The 14,871-nt window shown below is 41.3% G+C and overlaps 1 protein-coding gene across 2 annotated transcripts in view; it reads left to right on the forward strand.

Moving 5' to 3' along the window:
• Positions 1-979: 979 nt before the first annotated feature.
• Cog3 (component of oligomeric golgi complex 3) overlaps positions 980-14,871 on the forward strand; it is a 55,813-nt gene continuing 41,921 nt past the window's right edge. For both annotated transcript variants that reach the window (XR_007835165.1, XM_051195365.1), the window contains exons 1-6: positions 980-1,282; positions 7,732-7,878; positions 10,480-10,541; positions 11,599-11,764; positions 12,441-12,515; positions 13,981-14,073. Coding sequence is in view for 1 of the 2 variants with exons in the window: in XM_051195365.1 (XP_051051322.1) it covers positions 1,109-1,282; positions 7,732-7,878; positions 10,480-10,541; positions 11,599-11,764; positions 12,441-12,515; positions 13,981-14,073 (717 nt within the window). In the remaining variant the exon portion in view is untranslated. The remainder of the gene's footprint in view (positions 1,283-7,731; positions 7,879-10,479; positions 10,542-11,598; positions 11,765-12,440; positions 12,516-13,980; positions 14,074-14,871) is intronic.

Below are 14,871 nucleotides of genomic sequence, written 5' to 3' on the forward strand. Positions count from 1 at the left end.
CAGAAGGAGTATCACACTCTGAACTCATGCAGCCAGGAATTTCATGGCAATGATGGTGCGTTAGATCACATGATTAAGATGGTATCTGCTGCTGTAAGTCATTATTTTCTCAACCTCCTCCTGTTTTGGATACCAGGTTTTGCTATTAGTCCAGGATGGCCTCGAACATGTTGGAATCCTTCTTCGTCAGTCTTCTTAGTACTGGGCTTTCAGGTGTGTATCACCATGCTTAGTTCTTCCTTTTTATTGGTAAATATCTTGGAGAGATTATCTGGAACTCTGCAAATTGCCATTATTTTCTGGAACCTTTGCCAGCTCCTACCAGCATCCACCCTTTTATCTTGCCCAAATTTGTTTATATTGGAATACATTCAGTTTATATACTGACCAAGCATATTTGTTCAACTATATAGGTTTCATCCAATAATACTGTTTAGCTGTCCAAATGTGTATCGTGATTTAAACGGCGGAGTAATTTTCCCAGTTTCATCTTTGGATCCTCAATTACTGATACAGTTCCTCAATGTTGGCCGTTTAGGTTTTTTTTTTTTCCCTTCCAGTTTGATACCATTATATTAACGAAGCCTGATACATATGTCTTTGAATTTGTGTCTCTACCAATTAGTTTCCTAAAAGGGAAGTTGCATATTCGAGAAATTTGTGCTCTTGGTTGCTATGTCAACAGGGAAAATCACCCACTACCTATCTGACAGCAGAGAAGCGGTAGATCTCCGGAGTTCTTCAATCCTCCCATCGGTCGGGTGGTGACTTCCCACACTTGGCCAAAACCTCAACAACTCATTACAATAAAGTTATCGATGCCCAGGAAGAGACTTCCGGTAGGGGCAAACCCATTTCCGCCCACGCCGGTCTCGGCCCACCCCCCCAGCTTCAGGTACATTTCAACCGGAAATGTTTACCCACGGTCGAAAGCCACGTCTGTTCTGGCCTCGGTCCCGCCCCCACGCCGGGAAGCGTTTCCGGGGTCAGGGCGCTCGGGCCCGCCCCGCCGCGGCTGCGGCGCTGGAAGCCTCGGTCCTCCCGGAAGTTCCCGGCTCTGCCTGTCGCGGCCCGGTTCTGTGCCACGGAGGGGCCCAGGGCGGCGGGGATGGCGGAGGCGGCGCTGCTGCTGCTGCCGGAGGCGGCGGCCGAGCGGGACGCCCGCGAGAAGCTGTCTCTCTGGGATCGGAGACCCGACGCGATGGCGCCGCTGACAGACAGGCAGACGGACTCGGTGCTGGAGCTGAAGGCGGCGGTGGAGAACCTGCCGGTGCCCGCCGAGGTGAGGCGAGGGCGTGGGCAGCGCCCGGCCGCCCTGTGCGGGGATCTGGCCTGTCGTCCCGAGCCACCGTGGCGGGCCCGGCGGGAGGGGCCTGCGTGTGCCCCGATGTCAGCCTCACGCTGCCGGCCACCGCGGCCGTGGCCCCGCCGGGGTTGCGTGCGGGTCCACGCGAGGGCACCGCCTTCCCCCCAGCGGCGTGGGACGGTTGGCCTGAGCCTTGCCCGAGCGTCTTGCTCCAGATGTTCCAGTGTCAGGGTAACCCCGCTTCCCATGGGCCCGAGGTGCCGTCCTCTGGAGTCGGCTACTCTGTTTTCCTGCGTCCCCGAGTCATCTGGTTTGCTTGCTCCCAGGGGCGAAGGAGCACTTGGGATCAGACTCGGTCCCGAGTGACAGTTTCATTCATCACACAGCAAAGCTGTGAACTCTTGGTGTGGGTTGTGGCAGATGAGGTCTATTTAACCTATGGCGAAGCAATACAAAAAAGAATCTCTTTTGCGAGTTGACTCAGTTATTAAGTAGTGCTCTTTGGGTTTTCGTGTCAACATTTTAATCCACTTGCCACTGGGGCAGTATGCAGGTACCGTTTGTGTGATTCAGTGTGGTTATAATGGTAGAGAACTTTTTACGAATTGTGCAGATGCTTGACAGGCTCTTCTGATTTCGAGGCCCAGACTTTGGGTTATTTTATTAGCAGTGGTGATTAGTTTTGATGCTGGAGGCATCATTAATCTCTATTCAGTTTGGAATTGTATCCGAATGCAGACTGAATTTGGCATTCTCACCTTACTTTATGGAGGTGTGATTAGAAACGTTCTCTGCACCTTTGTGTGCTGTGCTGGACAAATAGGTGTTCATAGGTGCGCTTTCCTGCCCACCTCCAGGATGTCTTACAGGAAGTAGATTTGAGTAAACGAGGGAGCAGGTGGAAAGTTCTTTGACCTGGCTATGCTTTATGCCCTGGGTTATAGGTAGGTGTGGTGTGGTGTGGTGTGGTGTGTGTGTGTGTGTGTGTGTGTGTGTGTGTGTGTGTGTGTGTTGCAGGGGATTAAACCGAGGGCCTGTGTGTTGCAGGGGATTAAACCGAGGGCCTTGCCATTGCTGGCTAAGCACTATACCACAGACTTACATTCTCAGCCCAGAAACTGGTTTATGTGTTTCCTTCCCAGTCTGTTTATGATTTGTGTGCCCTATTATTGAAGCTGTGTGTCTAGACTTCACAGAGTCAGGAGTGAACCGAACACTATAAGAAACTTCATTGTTTTTTGCCATGGGTTAGGAACTAAGCTTTCTTCCTATTTAATATGGAGAGGGTTGGAAGGAAATGGCAGTGTTATCATTTTACACCATTCTTCCTTATTTATGCAGCAATACTTATTATCTCATGTCACTTATTTTGCCACATACCTCCACTGTGGTAGGGATTGTAGATGGAAACAAATAGGAAAGATGAAATTTCCAGCTTTAGGACAATGACATAATCATAGAGATCTTGAGCCTGTAATGAGACAAAAACAAAACAAAACAAAACAAAAAACTAACAAACCAAGAAGGTCCAGATGGTGATCCATTCGTTACATCAGAAAAATAAAAGAGGATGGTGGGACCAGAGTGGATGAGGTGTGCCTTTTCATGGGAGGCCTGAAATAAGGGTAATGTAAAGGGGGAGGTGGCTTTTAAAGGAAATGACAACCTAGGGTGTGAACTGACGTGGAAGACATAAAGCCAGCCTGGGATAGGCTAAGTCAATAACATTCTAGCTGGAAGAAAAAGCAGTGTAAGGTCCTGGCTAGAGGATGTACTTAACAAGTCCAAGTATTCTGGGGTGGTCTCAGTATTAGAGCTTGTTTACACTGCCTTCGGGATCTTGGAGGGGCATGTCCTCATGGCTATTTCTTCCCTGTACTAAAGTGTTCTATGTCTGATAACTTCACTGTTGAAAAAAGAATGCATTGGTTTTAGCTTGTCAAACCAGCATATTTTCATAGACTTCTCTGTAGTATTTCAATAAATTATTTCCTGATTTATTAGACAGGGCTGATTTAGTGGTCTATTTGGTGTCAGCTAATGGTCACTAAACATGATACAGATGTTAATGTCTTTAGAAAGCAGCTTTCCCACTTATAAAAAAGCATACTTAGGGCTGGAGAGATGGCCCAGCAGTTAAAAGCTCTTGATGGTCTTATAGAGGATCCAGGTTCAATTCCTAGCACTTAGATGGTGATTCACCACACTCCTGTAACTGCAGCATGTGCAAATACATATATATGCAGGTAAAACACACATATAAAATGAGAAAAAGTAATAAAAATTCCTTACCTTGGAAAGTTGCACCTGCTTTTCTTTTAAAAGTGTTGTAAATATATTTGTATATATATATTGCATTAGATAAAAGAATTTGCAGTAGTGTGGCTCCTTGTATTCTAGGCAAATTTTCTTATAGCAGCGAGGATAAGTAGTTCTTGTAGTGCTAAAATAATTTACATTGAAACCTATCTGTAATTTACTCCCATAGCTGCTATTTTCTTGTAGGTGTGTGACCTTGGAGTGACAATTAACTTCTGCATGCTTCTGTTTATAAAATAGAAGCTTGTCTCCTGGGGACTTGTGAAAAGTAAAGGCAGCCATGTGCATAAATGGTGCATAGAAGCTTGTCTCCTGGGGACTTGTGAAAAGTAAAGGCAGCCATGTGCATAAATGGTGCACGGCAGGCTTCTTGCTAATGTTACATTATTCATGTCATCTCTTTCAAGCAATGAATGTTTTAAAAGAGTAGATTAGAATCTTGAGCTAGTTTAGGTGTCACGGAGACTGAAGATAAGAAAGGAACTGTTTTGGCCCTTGGAAGGTTTTGAGACTCCAACTTCAATGCTATGCTCTAAACAGAGAAAGTGTTGTCAGTTCAGTTGGGGAATGGATTGATCCCATTGATTCTAAGAGTCCTTTTCTCCACTCCAGGATTTTCCAAGAAACAAAGCTTATGAGAGGAAGGGACATTTGTCTTCTCCTGGATTGGCCTAGCTGGTGAGGTAGTGCTGTGTGATTTATTGTAATTATTATCTAGTATGCTCATGCCCATTTGTATAGGCTGTATAGTAGCTTTCCAATACGGCCAGCAATATCTGAGTTCATGTGTGTCTGGTGGTGTGTCTGCTCTGTCCTGCCGCCTTGGCAGTGCACTGAGGGAGACCCTGATCGAGTCAGCTTTTCTCTGAGAAGTCAGAAGCATGCCGGTGACACTACCACACTGCCTTTTGACTTGCCACTCTACTTCTGCTAAATTGTGAGAAGAACTTAGTGGGACATAAGTACCCAAAGGGTTAATTTTTTCTTATGCTGTTAAAAGCAAGTTGTTAACATTATTATTTAAATTTTAAAAACGTTTTTCTTAAGTGTTTCATAAAGTATTTCTTTTTGAAATTATTATTTCTTTAAAATGATTGTATTGTGGTTTCTTTCCTACTAGTTTGAGAGAAAATTGTTAGTAAGAATAAGGGAGCAGGGCCCTCCTGATTCTTGTATTTAAAGATTTTAATTTTTGAAGATATTATTATTATTATTGTTATTGTTATTGTTGTTATTATTATTTTGCTTTTCAAGACAGGTTTCTCTGTTCCAGCCTTGTCCTGGAACTCACTCTGTAGGCCAGGTTGGCACTGAACCCGAGATCCCCCCCTCCCCACCAGTGGCCTAAGGTGTTTGTTCACTGAGGAGAAAGGGCTAGGCAGGCTTTGTGCCCTGCTTTCCACATGGTAGCAACCACTGCTCTGTTGGTACCACCTTGTTCATGAACTTTGTCACAGATCTCTAGTGGAGTTTGTGAGTAGGTGTGGATTCTTCCTAAGGCAGTGGCTTCCAAATGCTTCCACTTACCTTCTAGTCCTAGTGGTTGGTGACAAATTAATTTGAGAATTCTTTTTTAGCCACTTGCATGGTGCTTGTCATTCTCTTTCCCGTGGTCTCCCACAAGAGGGTCAGTATTTGACTGTCACTGGAAATGGCCATCTTTCTCCAGTTTGATTTATTTTATGTGTACGAGTGCTGTGTCTGCATGTATGTATTGCATGCATGTGTACCATGTTTGTGCTTAGTGCCTACAGGTCAGAAGAGGGTATCAGGTCCCCTGGAACTGGAGTTATGGATGGTTGTGAGTCACCTTGTGGGTACTGGGAATTGAACCCAGGTCTTCTGCAAGAGCAACAAGTGCTTGTGACCCCTGAGCCATCTCTTCATGCTTTCCCCAGGATTTGATTTGCATGGTTATCCTGCAGCCTGGGCTATGATGTATATAAGAGTACATGACTTAACACTGCCTGGCAAGATGGCTTCGTGAGAAAGGTCTTTGTGGTCAAGCTGATTGAACCTGAGTTCAATCTCTGGACCCACATGGTGGAAGGAGAGTACTGACTGCCACAAAAGGTCACATGCAAATGCTAAATGATTAAAAGAGAATATTTATACTTTTGTAAAGTATTTGTTTTTTGCATGTTTGTGTGTAAGCAGCATGCATTTCAGTCTCTTCTTGAAGCCTGATGTTAAGTGGGATGCTTGTCAAATCCAAACTGGAGGCTTTACTTTTTCCCTTTACATCTTATTTACCTTCTGCTACTTATATTTCTGTTTCCCCTTTACATCTTACCTACTTTAACTGTGATCTCTTGTTACAGAACTAACTTTTACTACTAATACAATATTGCAAAGACAGCTTAGTTAACTATTCTGTTCTCAAGAAGCAATGTAGATTCAGATCAGTAAATTTATTCTGTTGCTGCTCCTAAGTAGAAGTAATAAAGAACTATGATTTTATTAATAGGAATAATAAAATATACTTCTAATGTCAGTAATTCAATTTTATTGAGCATTTACTATGTGGCAGGTCTTATGTTAAGTGTTGTGTACATACAGCATTGTCTTGTTGTTTGTGTGTGTGTTTGTCTGTGTGGGCTCCTTGTTGGTTAATTGGGGTGCTTCTATAGTGTGGGTGTAGATGCTGTTTATCTCAGTTACAGTTCTGTCTTTAGAACCCTTAATGGCAACACACAGTTGCTGGTTATACTCTAGACTCAAGATAGATTTCACTGAGTTTGAGAACCTAATTCTTGCTGGGCCACAGTACTTTTATACCAGGGTCTATGCTATTTCAGCAAGAGTTTATATGTGTTGTGATGTCCCGAGAAGGCATTTGCATTTGGCTAGGACCCTCCTGGCTCTTGAATCCAACTCATTTGTGTATAAGGACCTTCCTGATCATGTTTGCTATTGTTGGCTGTTGTTTGCTCACGCTTGAAGAAGCCAATGCTCTCCTTTGCTCCTTACAGTAGTCTTTATGGCTACAGGATCTGTAGTCTTGATATGCCTACAGGATCTGTAGTCTTGGTATGGCTACAGGATCTGCAGTCTTGATATGGCTACAGGATCTGCAGTCTTGATATGGCTATAGGATCTGTTGTCTTGGTATGGCTACAGGATCTATAGTCTTGGTATGGCTACAGGATCTGTAGTCTTGGTATGGCTACAGGATCTGTATGTGATAAGAGGAGAAATTGAGGAATAGAGTCATGAATTTCCCCAATGCCATCTAGCTTGTACATAAGCAAGAGGTTTTCAACCAGGCTTCACTTTAGTGTGTTTACCATGTAAGTATAGCCCTGTGTGAATACAGATGTAACCTCCCCATATTCAAGACTCTTGTTTCTAGATTAGTAGTGGGATATTTGTGCATCTAGCTAATTTGAGCTGTAAAGAAAAAGATGGAATGTCTGCATTTAGAAAGAAAGCCATTTGCTAAGGCCTTGAGTCATCTCTTCTGTTGGAAGACTTTAAATGCCATGAGCTGAGGGCTGAAAAGTAGAACTGAACCTCATAGCAGGCCCTGATGCTTTCCCTGTCACCCACTTAGGTGTAAAAACAGCTGCCTGGTCTGTGACTTCATATAAATTAATACCAGAGCTAAAGTATCCTTAGTGGGGAGTGGTACAGGGAGGCCTTGTCTCTAGGCTCTTCTGGAACCATAAAAACTGAGATCCTTCCTAGTCTCTTCTGTCATTGACTCTCACAGTATGTCAGTGTAGGTGGGGTACCATGGATGGATGTGGTAGGAGGAAGCAGTTTGTTAGTTAATGATTGTGATTTGTTAGTTCTGTTGGTTGTTCAGGCCTTTGTGTTAGATCCTGCAGAGAACACACTTCCCTTTCTCTAATGGTAGTTTACATGAGTTCAAGTGGTTCTACATAGACTCCTCCCACTGTTACAAAGCTGACTCAGCAATCAGACCTTACTACCGAGTGACACTGGTGTCCTATTTACAACATCTTGAGAGTGACATCTATCCCAAAGAGGGCTAGTGGAAATTGTTAGTATTGTGTGACATTTCCTGATCTAACAAGACAGAAACAATTGAGTTGATTTAAGGAAATTTTCGAGCTAAATGTCTTGTGGCTTTCTTTTTCAAGCTCCCAATTGAAGATGTCTGCAGCTTAGCATCCCAGTCACTGCCCATTGAGCTGACTGCTGTTGTGCCTGAATCTACAGAAGACATCCTCTTGAAGGGCTTCACTTCCTTAGGAATGGAAGAGGAAAGAATTGAGACTGCACAGCAGGTAAATGGTACCATCTTTCCTTGGGACATTGGATCATTTTAGATGTCGCAGTAAAACAGTAAAAATGCTTGCCACAGTGCAAACATTGGCATTCCAGAGTTCTAGGACAGTTGAAAGCAGTTTTTGGTCACCTATCTCCTTGGTGACCAAACTTTCAAATAAATCTATGAGTCTCTGAGGGCCATTCTTACTCAGACCACCACATTGCCTAATTATATTGGCAGTATAGATAAAAATATGATAAGGTAATAGGATAACATAATGGGGCTGGAGAGATGGCTTGTGGTTAAAAAACACTGGCTGCTCTTCCTAGCATCCACACACCCACATTGGTTTGCTAAGAGCTGCTTTTTTTTTTTTTTTTTGGTTTGTTTGTTTGTTTGCTTGGTCTTTGAGACAGGGTTTCTCTGAATAGCCCTTGCTGTCCTAGAACTCACTATGTAGATGAGGCTGGCCTCGAACACACAGAGATCTGCCTGCCTCTGCCTCCTGAGTGCTAGGATTAAAGGTGTGTGCCACCACCCCCTGGCTTCTCACATTTTAGCTTCAGATCCAGAAGCCCTCTTTTGACATCTGCTGGCACTAGGCATACACATGGTACATAGAAGTACACACGGGCAAAACAGTCAAACAGATAAAATATTTTTTAAAAAGATAAGAATAGATTTTTACAAAATATGTACATCTAGATACATAATCACACACCCTTCTCTACTTGTTGCTTGGTAATTCTCTTTTAAAATCCTAAATGTTTTCTTTAGATGAAAGTTTATAATTATTTTATAGTAATGTAGCCTGTAATTTAGTACTTCCTTACTGCTAATTATAAACCTAAATGTGTAGCAGTTTCTGTAGATGCTTCCTTGTTTATTATGTTAAGAGAGTTTGAGCTCTTTATGCCTACACCACCCTGAACATACTGATCCCATCTGGTCTTGGGAGCTGTGCATGGTTAGGCCCGGTTAGTGCTTGAAGAGGAGAGTTAGAGCTGGCTGAGACAGGAGGATCACTAGTTTGCGGCCAGCCTGGATTCATAGCAAGTTCAGGGGTATCCTGGGTACATAGTACATAGGTTCTGTGTCTAAGACTAAAACAAAGACAAAAATGAGTTAAATGAAACGTGAAACAGATGTGCCGAACTGTATGCATTAGAGTCAAAAGAGGCAGCGGAGAAAGCAAAGGAGAGCTCTTGCTGTAGTTGGGCTGACCTGTGAGTTCTCCTGTTGTACACTTAGGTGGACTTTACGTCTACTCACTCTTGTAGAGTTAGGCTGACCCACAGCTGCCATCTGCTCCTGCTGTAGTTAGACTCACCCACATCTGCCTCCACATCTGCTCCTGCTGTCAGCTAGCTTCGTTACTTACCATCATTGTGACTTTCAGTAAATTACTTTTTGGGTCTTTAGTTTCTGAGTCTGGATATATAGCAAGTTCAAGGGCATTCTGGACTACATAGTAAATAGGCTGTGTGTCTAAGACAAAAACAAACAAACACACAAAAAAAAGACTTAAAGCTTAGGCATTTCCAAATGAAACAATTATAATCGATAGAGTAACCTCTGAGTGATTATTACTTAAGTGGCTGTGGGGATCCGGCAGGCAGGAGAGGAACCAGTCTAGTAGGGCCCAGCGAGACAGAAAAAAACATCCAGCTACACTTACCTGTTTTTTGTTTGTTTCTCTTCTCTGTTTCCCCCTCTCCTCCTATCCCTTCCCCAGTGTATTACTATGTAGCCCAGGCTGGCCTTGAACTTGTGATTCTCTTGCTTCTGCTTTCCAAATGCTGGTATTGCAGGCATGTATAACCATGCCAGATTTTATCCATTTTTAAATAATGGGAGGTTTATATAACATTGATGTAGGGGCATATACAACCTCAAGTCCATATTTTCTTTCACTTTTCATTTTTATCTTATGTGAGTGGATATTTTGCCTGCATGTATGTCTGTGTACCACTTATGTGCCTGGTGCCCTCAGAAGCCAGAGGAAGGCATTGGATCTCCTGGAACTAGAGTTATAGACAGTTATGAACCATCTTGTGGTTGCTGGGAATTGAATCAGGTCCCCTGGAAGAGCAGCCAGTGCTCTTAACTACTGAGCCATCCTGCAGCCTCTTCAAAGTCCATATTCTTAATTCACTATGTGATTTTCAAGTTTATATTCTCACCATTCTTATTAGGTAACATTAATATTAATTACCCAAAGCCCTATGGTAACTCTTCAAATTTGGCAAACTAAGAGCCAGATATTAGTTTCTTAAGAAGAAATAATTTATTTTTTATATGGGTCTTTAGTACTGCTCCTTACTGGACTCTGGTCTGGAAATGACCAATGCTTTTCATGTCCATTGCTTTTCCTGGCATGTAGATGTTTTGTATGTGTGTATATGTGTGTGTGTCATATATATTATATATCATGAATGCTATATATATATATATATAAAATATGTCATGTATGTTACATACATGTAACATATAAAGTTCAAAGCTAATTATTGGTGGCTAAGCCCTAGAAATAAGATTTAGTTAGATAATGTCTGCCTTTTAACTTTTCTTTTATCTGTTTTAGTTGATTGACATAATAACATTCTTTATTTTTCAGTTTTTCTCATGGTTTGCAAAGCTGCAGACTCAGATGGATCAGGAGGAAGGAACTAAATATAGGTATGTGTGGGTCCTTTATTTGTTGGATATGCTGATTTTTATATCATAGTCATCTCAAGTTACCAAGAAAACTTAGCAGTCAGATTTTCCTTAATACTAGTCAGGGCAAGGATTGGAGTTCTAAGTCATTTTAGAAAAAGAATTACAGAAAGGACTTGGATCAAGAAGTTGTGTGGGGATTTTGTGAGGTGTTTCTGTCTCAGAAACATTCATGGAAGCCTTGGGGATAGCCATCTGGATTGAGTATGCTAGCATATTTGATAGGGGAAGAAGCCATATATATGGTCTTCTCCAAGTTCAGACTATGGGTTCTGCATTGATGCTCAGTAACATTTATTTACAGCCATTATTATTTTTTGTTTTTTGTATTTGCTTTTTTTTTGAGACAGGGTCTCACTACATAATCCCTGACTGTTCTATAATTTACTGTGTAGACCAAGCTGGCTTCAAACTCACAAGTGGTGGGATTGAAGGTGGGCATCACTATGCCTGGCATAGTCACGGTCATTATTGCTAGGCATTGTGCTACGGATGTATAATCCTACTTTATCAATAGCAGGTCTTCAAGGAAATGTCATCATTCCTGTTTTACAAATGGCCAGCTTGAGGTTTGGACACATTAACTAACTACCAGTGTCATTTGGACTTAAGTAGAGCTGCAGTTTGGACCAGTGTCTTCTAGTCTCAAACCCAAAATTCTTTTCACATCACATGGCCTTTGGAGGTGGCAGTTATTGGGAGGAGTAACCTTATGGTGGTCCCCATCTTTGAAGGTTGACACCTGTGATTTATTGACTTACAAGCAGGAAACCAGGTCATGGCTCTATGCCTAATTCCTTTTATTGCTTGTGGTGTCAGTGACTCATCTTCCTAAGCATTGAGGTCATTTACGGGCTAGCTTGTCCTATAAATCTGAGTGTTACATATTTTGGAAGAATAGGTCAGATTTTCCACTTGAAATTAAATGTTTTTGGAAAGGATAAGACCGTATTGTTTATTGACTCTGCTTACTGGGGGAAAATATTATTGCCAATCCCCTCTTGGTTCTGTTTTCTAGACAGATGAGGGATTACTTGTCTGGGTTTCAGGAACAGTGCGATGCTATTCTGAGTGATGTGAACAGTGCTCTTCAGCATCTGGAGTCTCTGCAGAAGCAGTATCTTTTTGTGTCCAATAAGACAGGAACTCTTCATGAAGCCTGTGAACAGCTCCTACAAGAACAGGTAATTGGGAATGAGGGGCGAGAGAGACAGTCAGTGATTAATTTTAAACAGATGAATGCTATTTAATTTTAATTTCCTTGATTTCTCTGAGTTGATGCTGAAGGTTGCTCTGGTTTAGACTGTGCTAAACAGGCGGATTGCTGGAAAGGGAGCAGAGCCAAAGGCAGACCTCCTTGTTTTGATCTGCTAGGTGCAGCTGCAGAGTACTGATTGCTTTGCTCTGTTCACCATTACTGACATTGTCACATAAGCAGAGTGCATTAATGGGTGGTTTTTTTTTTTGTTTGTTTGTTGGTTTCGAGACAGGGTTTCTCTGTGTAGCGCTTGCTGTTATGGAACTCACTGTGTAGAGCAGGCTGGCCTCAAAGGGTTTTTGTTTTTAATCAACTGCCTGAGGAGGTTAGTTGCAGATAGAGCATTGAAGTTACTCTGTTTCAGAGTTTTCTCTGTATTTTTGTGTTTCTAAAAGGCAGGCACTTAGTTTTATAGAAGATCATATAATACCAATTATTGTCTCCTTTTGTTCATGGGTACAGAAATACTTGAGCATCATTCTGAAGTCTTATACCTGATTTAAACTTGAATGTCAAATATAACTCTATCCAAAGTACTTTTGACATTAGGGTACCGATTGGTGTATTTGTATACTAATTGGCTTTTCTCTCTAACACGTGAGTCGGAACTTGCTGACCTTGCTGAGCACATCCAACAGAAGCTGTCCTATTTTAATGAATTGGAGACAATTAACACAGTAAGTGTGTTGTACTTTTCTGTAAAGTTAGTGATATTTCTTATTTCCCTTTTGTGGTAATCTCCAAGAATATAAAATGATGTGCCAGGTGGTGGTGGTGGCACAAGCCTTTAATTCCAGCACTTGGGAGGCAGAGGCAGCTTGTGAGTCCAAGGCTAGCTTGGTCTACAAAGTTACACAGAGAAGTCCTGTCTCAAAAATCAAAAACAAAAACAAAACAAAAAAAGGGTATAAAATGACACTTGAACTAAATAGTTGCTAATGGGGCTTCTGATTTAAGCAAGATACCATTACCAGTTCAGAACTTTCCCCATGTGACTTAAGTACAATTTCTTCAATTGTGTTATTGTTACTCTTTGTTGATTACTTGTTGTAGAATCTTCCCTATAAACTGTGAAAATCAGGATCATAAATCATCAGTTTTAAATATTGTGTTGCATTTCTATAATACTGTCCATGCATTTCTGTTTGTTTGTTTGTTTTTTTTTTCGAGACAGGGTTTCTCTGTATTGCTTTGGAGCTTGTCCTGGAATTAGCTCTGTAGACCAGGCTGGCCTCGAACTCACAGAGATCTTCCTGCCTCTGTGTCCTGAGTGCTGGGATTAAAGGTGTGCGCCACCAATGCCTGGCTCCGTCCATGCATTTTTAAGCCACTTGTATCTCACAAAGGTTATAGAACCTTTTGTTTTGTTTGTACTAAACATGCACAGCCTGTTCTCCTTGTCATTGTTCCCTGAATAGTATAGCATAATAGCTGTCTTTGTAGCATTTACATTACATTAGTCTCATAAGTAACTTGATGATGATGTAAAGTATAAGCATATAGTCCTCATAAAGCAGATAACAAGGGCTTCTGGGTAAACTCTGTTTCTATGTTTCTGACTTATAAGTTAATCATAGTTATTTATAAATCATGCTATTAAATTATTAAAATAATTGTAATTGTTATATCGTAACGTTAAAGACATAAAAGTAAAGCTGGCATCCATTTAGACATGGGATGCTGTGAGAATTGGTTCATTGGCAAACCACATCTGTATCAAGACAGAATAAGTGACTAGTAATAGTTGGCTTTTCTTTCCTGTGTCAAAAATTGAACCCAGGGCCCCATGAGCATGCTCAATAAATATTGTGACTGCTAGTTAATCCTTCAGCCATTAGAACATGGCCAGTGTCCAAACGTAGACAGATTATATGTGTGAAGTGGTAGAAAGTGTATTAATTGAGTTTAATTGTTGCACAGCTGCATCGTCAAAACACTTTGGGGTTCTTTTCTGCCTTTTTATTTGCTAGGTTGATGCTTATTAGGTTGTTAAACATGAACACAGTTGAGGATATTTTAGTGATTGTTAAAGATTGTGTCATTAACCTAAAATTACACTGTTATATTTAAAAAGAAACATTAATTCTAGTTAATAATTTTCAATGTTTACTTTTTTGTTGTTTCTTTTTCTTCTATTCAAAGAAATTGAATTCTCCCACGTTGTCTGTGAATAGTGAAGGATTTATCCCTATGCTGGCCAAGTTAGATGATTGTATAACATACATTTCATCTCATGTAAGTCATATTTTTGTATTTTAAAAAAATTAACATTTCTACTATATCATTTATACAATTTTTTTTTTTCCACTGAAAAAATATAGTCAGGTATCTCTACATGGCTTTCTTAGGTGGATTCAACCACTTGTATCTCACAAAGGTTATAGAACCTTTGTTTTGTTTGTACTAAACATGCACAGCCTGTTTTTGTCATTGTTCCCTGAATGGTATAGCATAATAGCTGTCTTTGTAGCATTTACATTACATTAGTCTCATAAGTAACTTGTGATGATGTAAAGTATAAGGGAAGATACACATTTGGTGTATCCTTTGTGGTCTAGAACTAGTGCTGTATTAATTCTAAGGGATGACTCAGATCTGTAACATGCTGAAGAAAAACTATTGCTTTTTTTGGTTGTTGTTCTTATTGGTGTACAAAGTACTTCCGACTTCTGAATGTTTCCTGGAGTGGAAATGGCCCTCTGATTCAGCTTTATCCTACCTAAACAGATGTGACATTTAAGGTGTTCATTGATGGATGTGCGAGATACTCTTTGGAAATCTAGTTACTAGGATGGGAGGTGCAGGGGAACCCAGAAGGATGAGTCCTTTCATTTTAGCCATTTCCTGATCTCCCAATGATACATTGCTGTTCTTACTTTCGCTAGCTCCATTCTGTTCGTTGTAGGGTCTTAACACCAGCCTCAGGGTTAGTAGGGCTCTGACATTGATTTTGTTTGCAGCTGCAAATGCTGACTGAACCTGCTTTGTGTCAGGCACAGAGGACTGGCAGTGACCAAGTCCTTCAAGGGTCTT

Source organism: Phodopus roborovskii, unplaced genomic scaffold (assembly GCF_943737965.1).
Source record: "Phodopus roborovskii unplaced genomic scaffold, PHOROB, whole genome shotgun sequence".
NCBI classification, from domain to species: domain Eukaryota; kingdom Metazoa; phylum Chordata; class Mammalia; order Rodentia; family Cricetidae; genus Phodopus; species Phodopus roborovskii.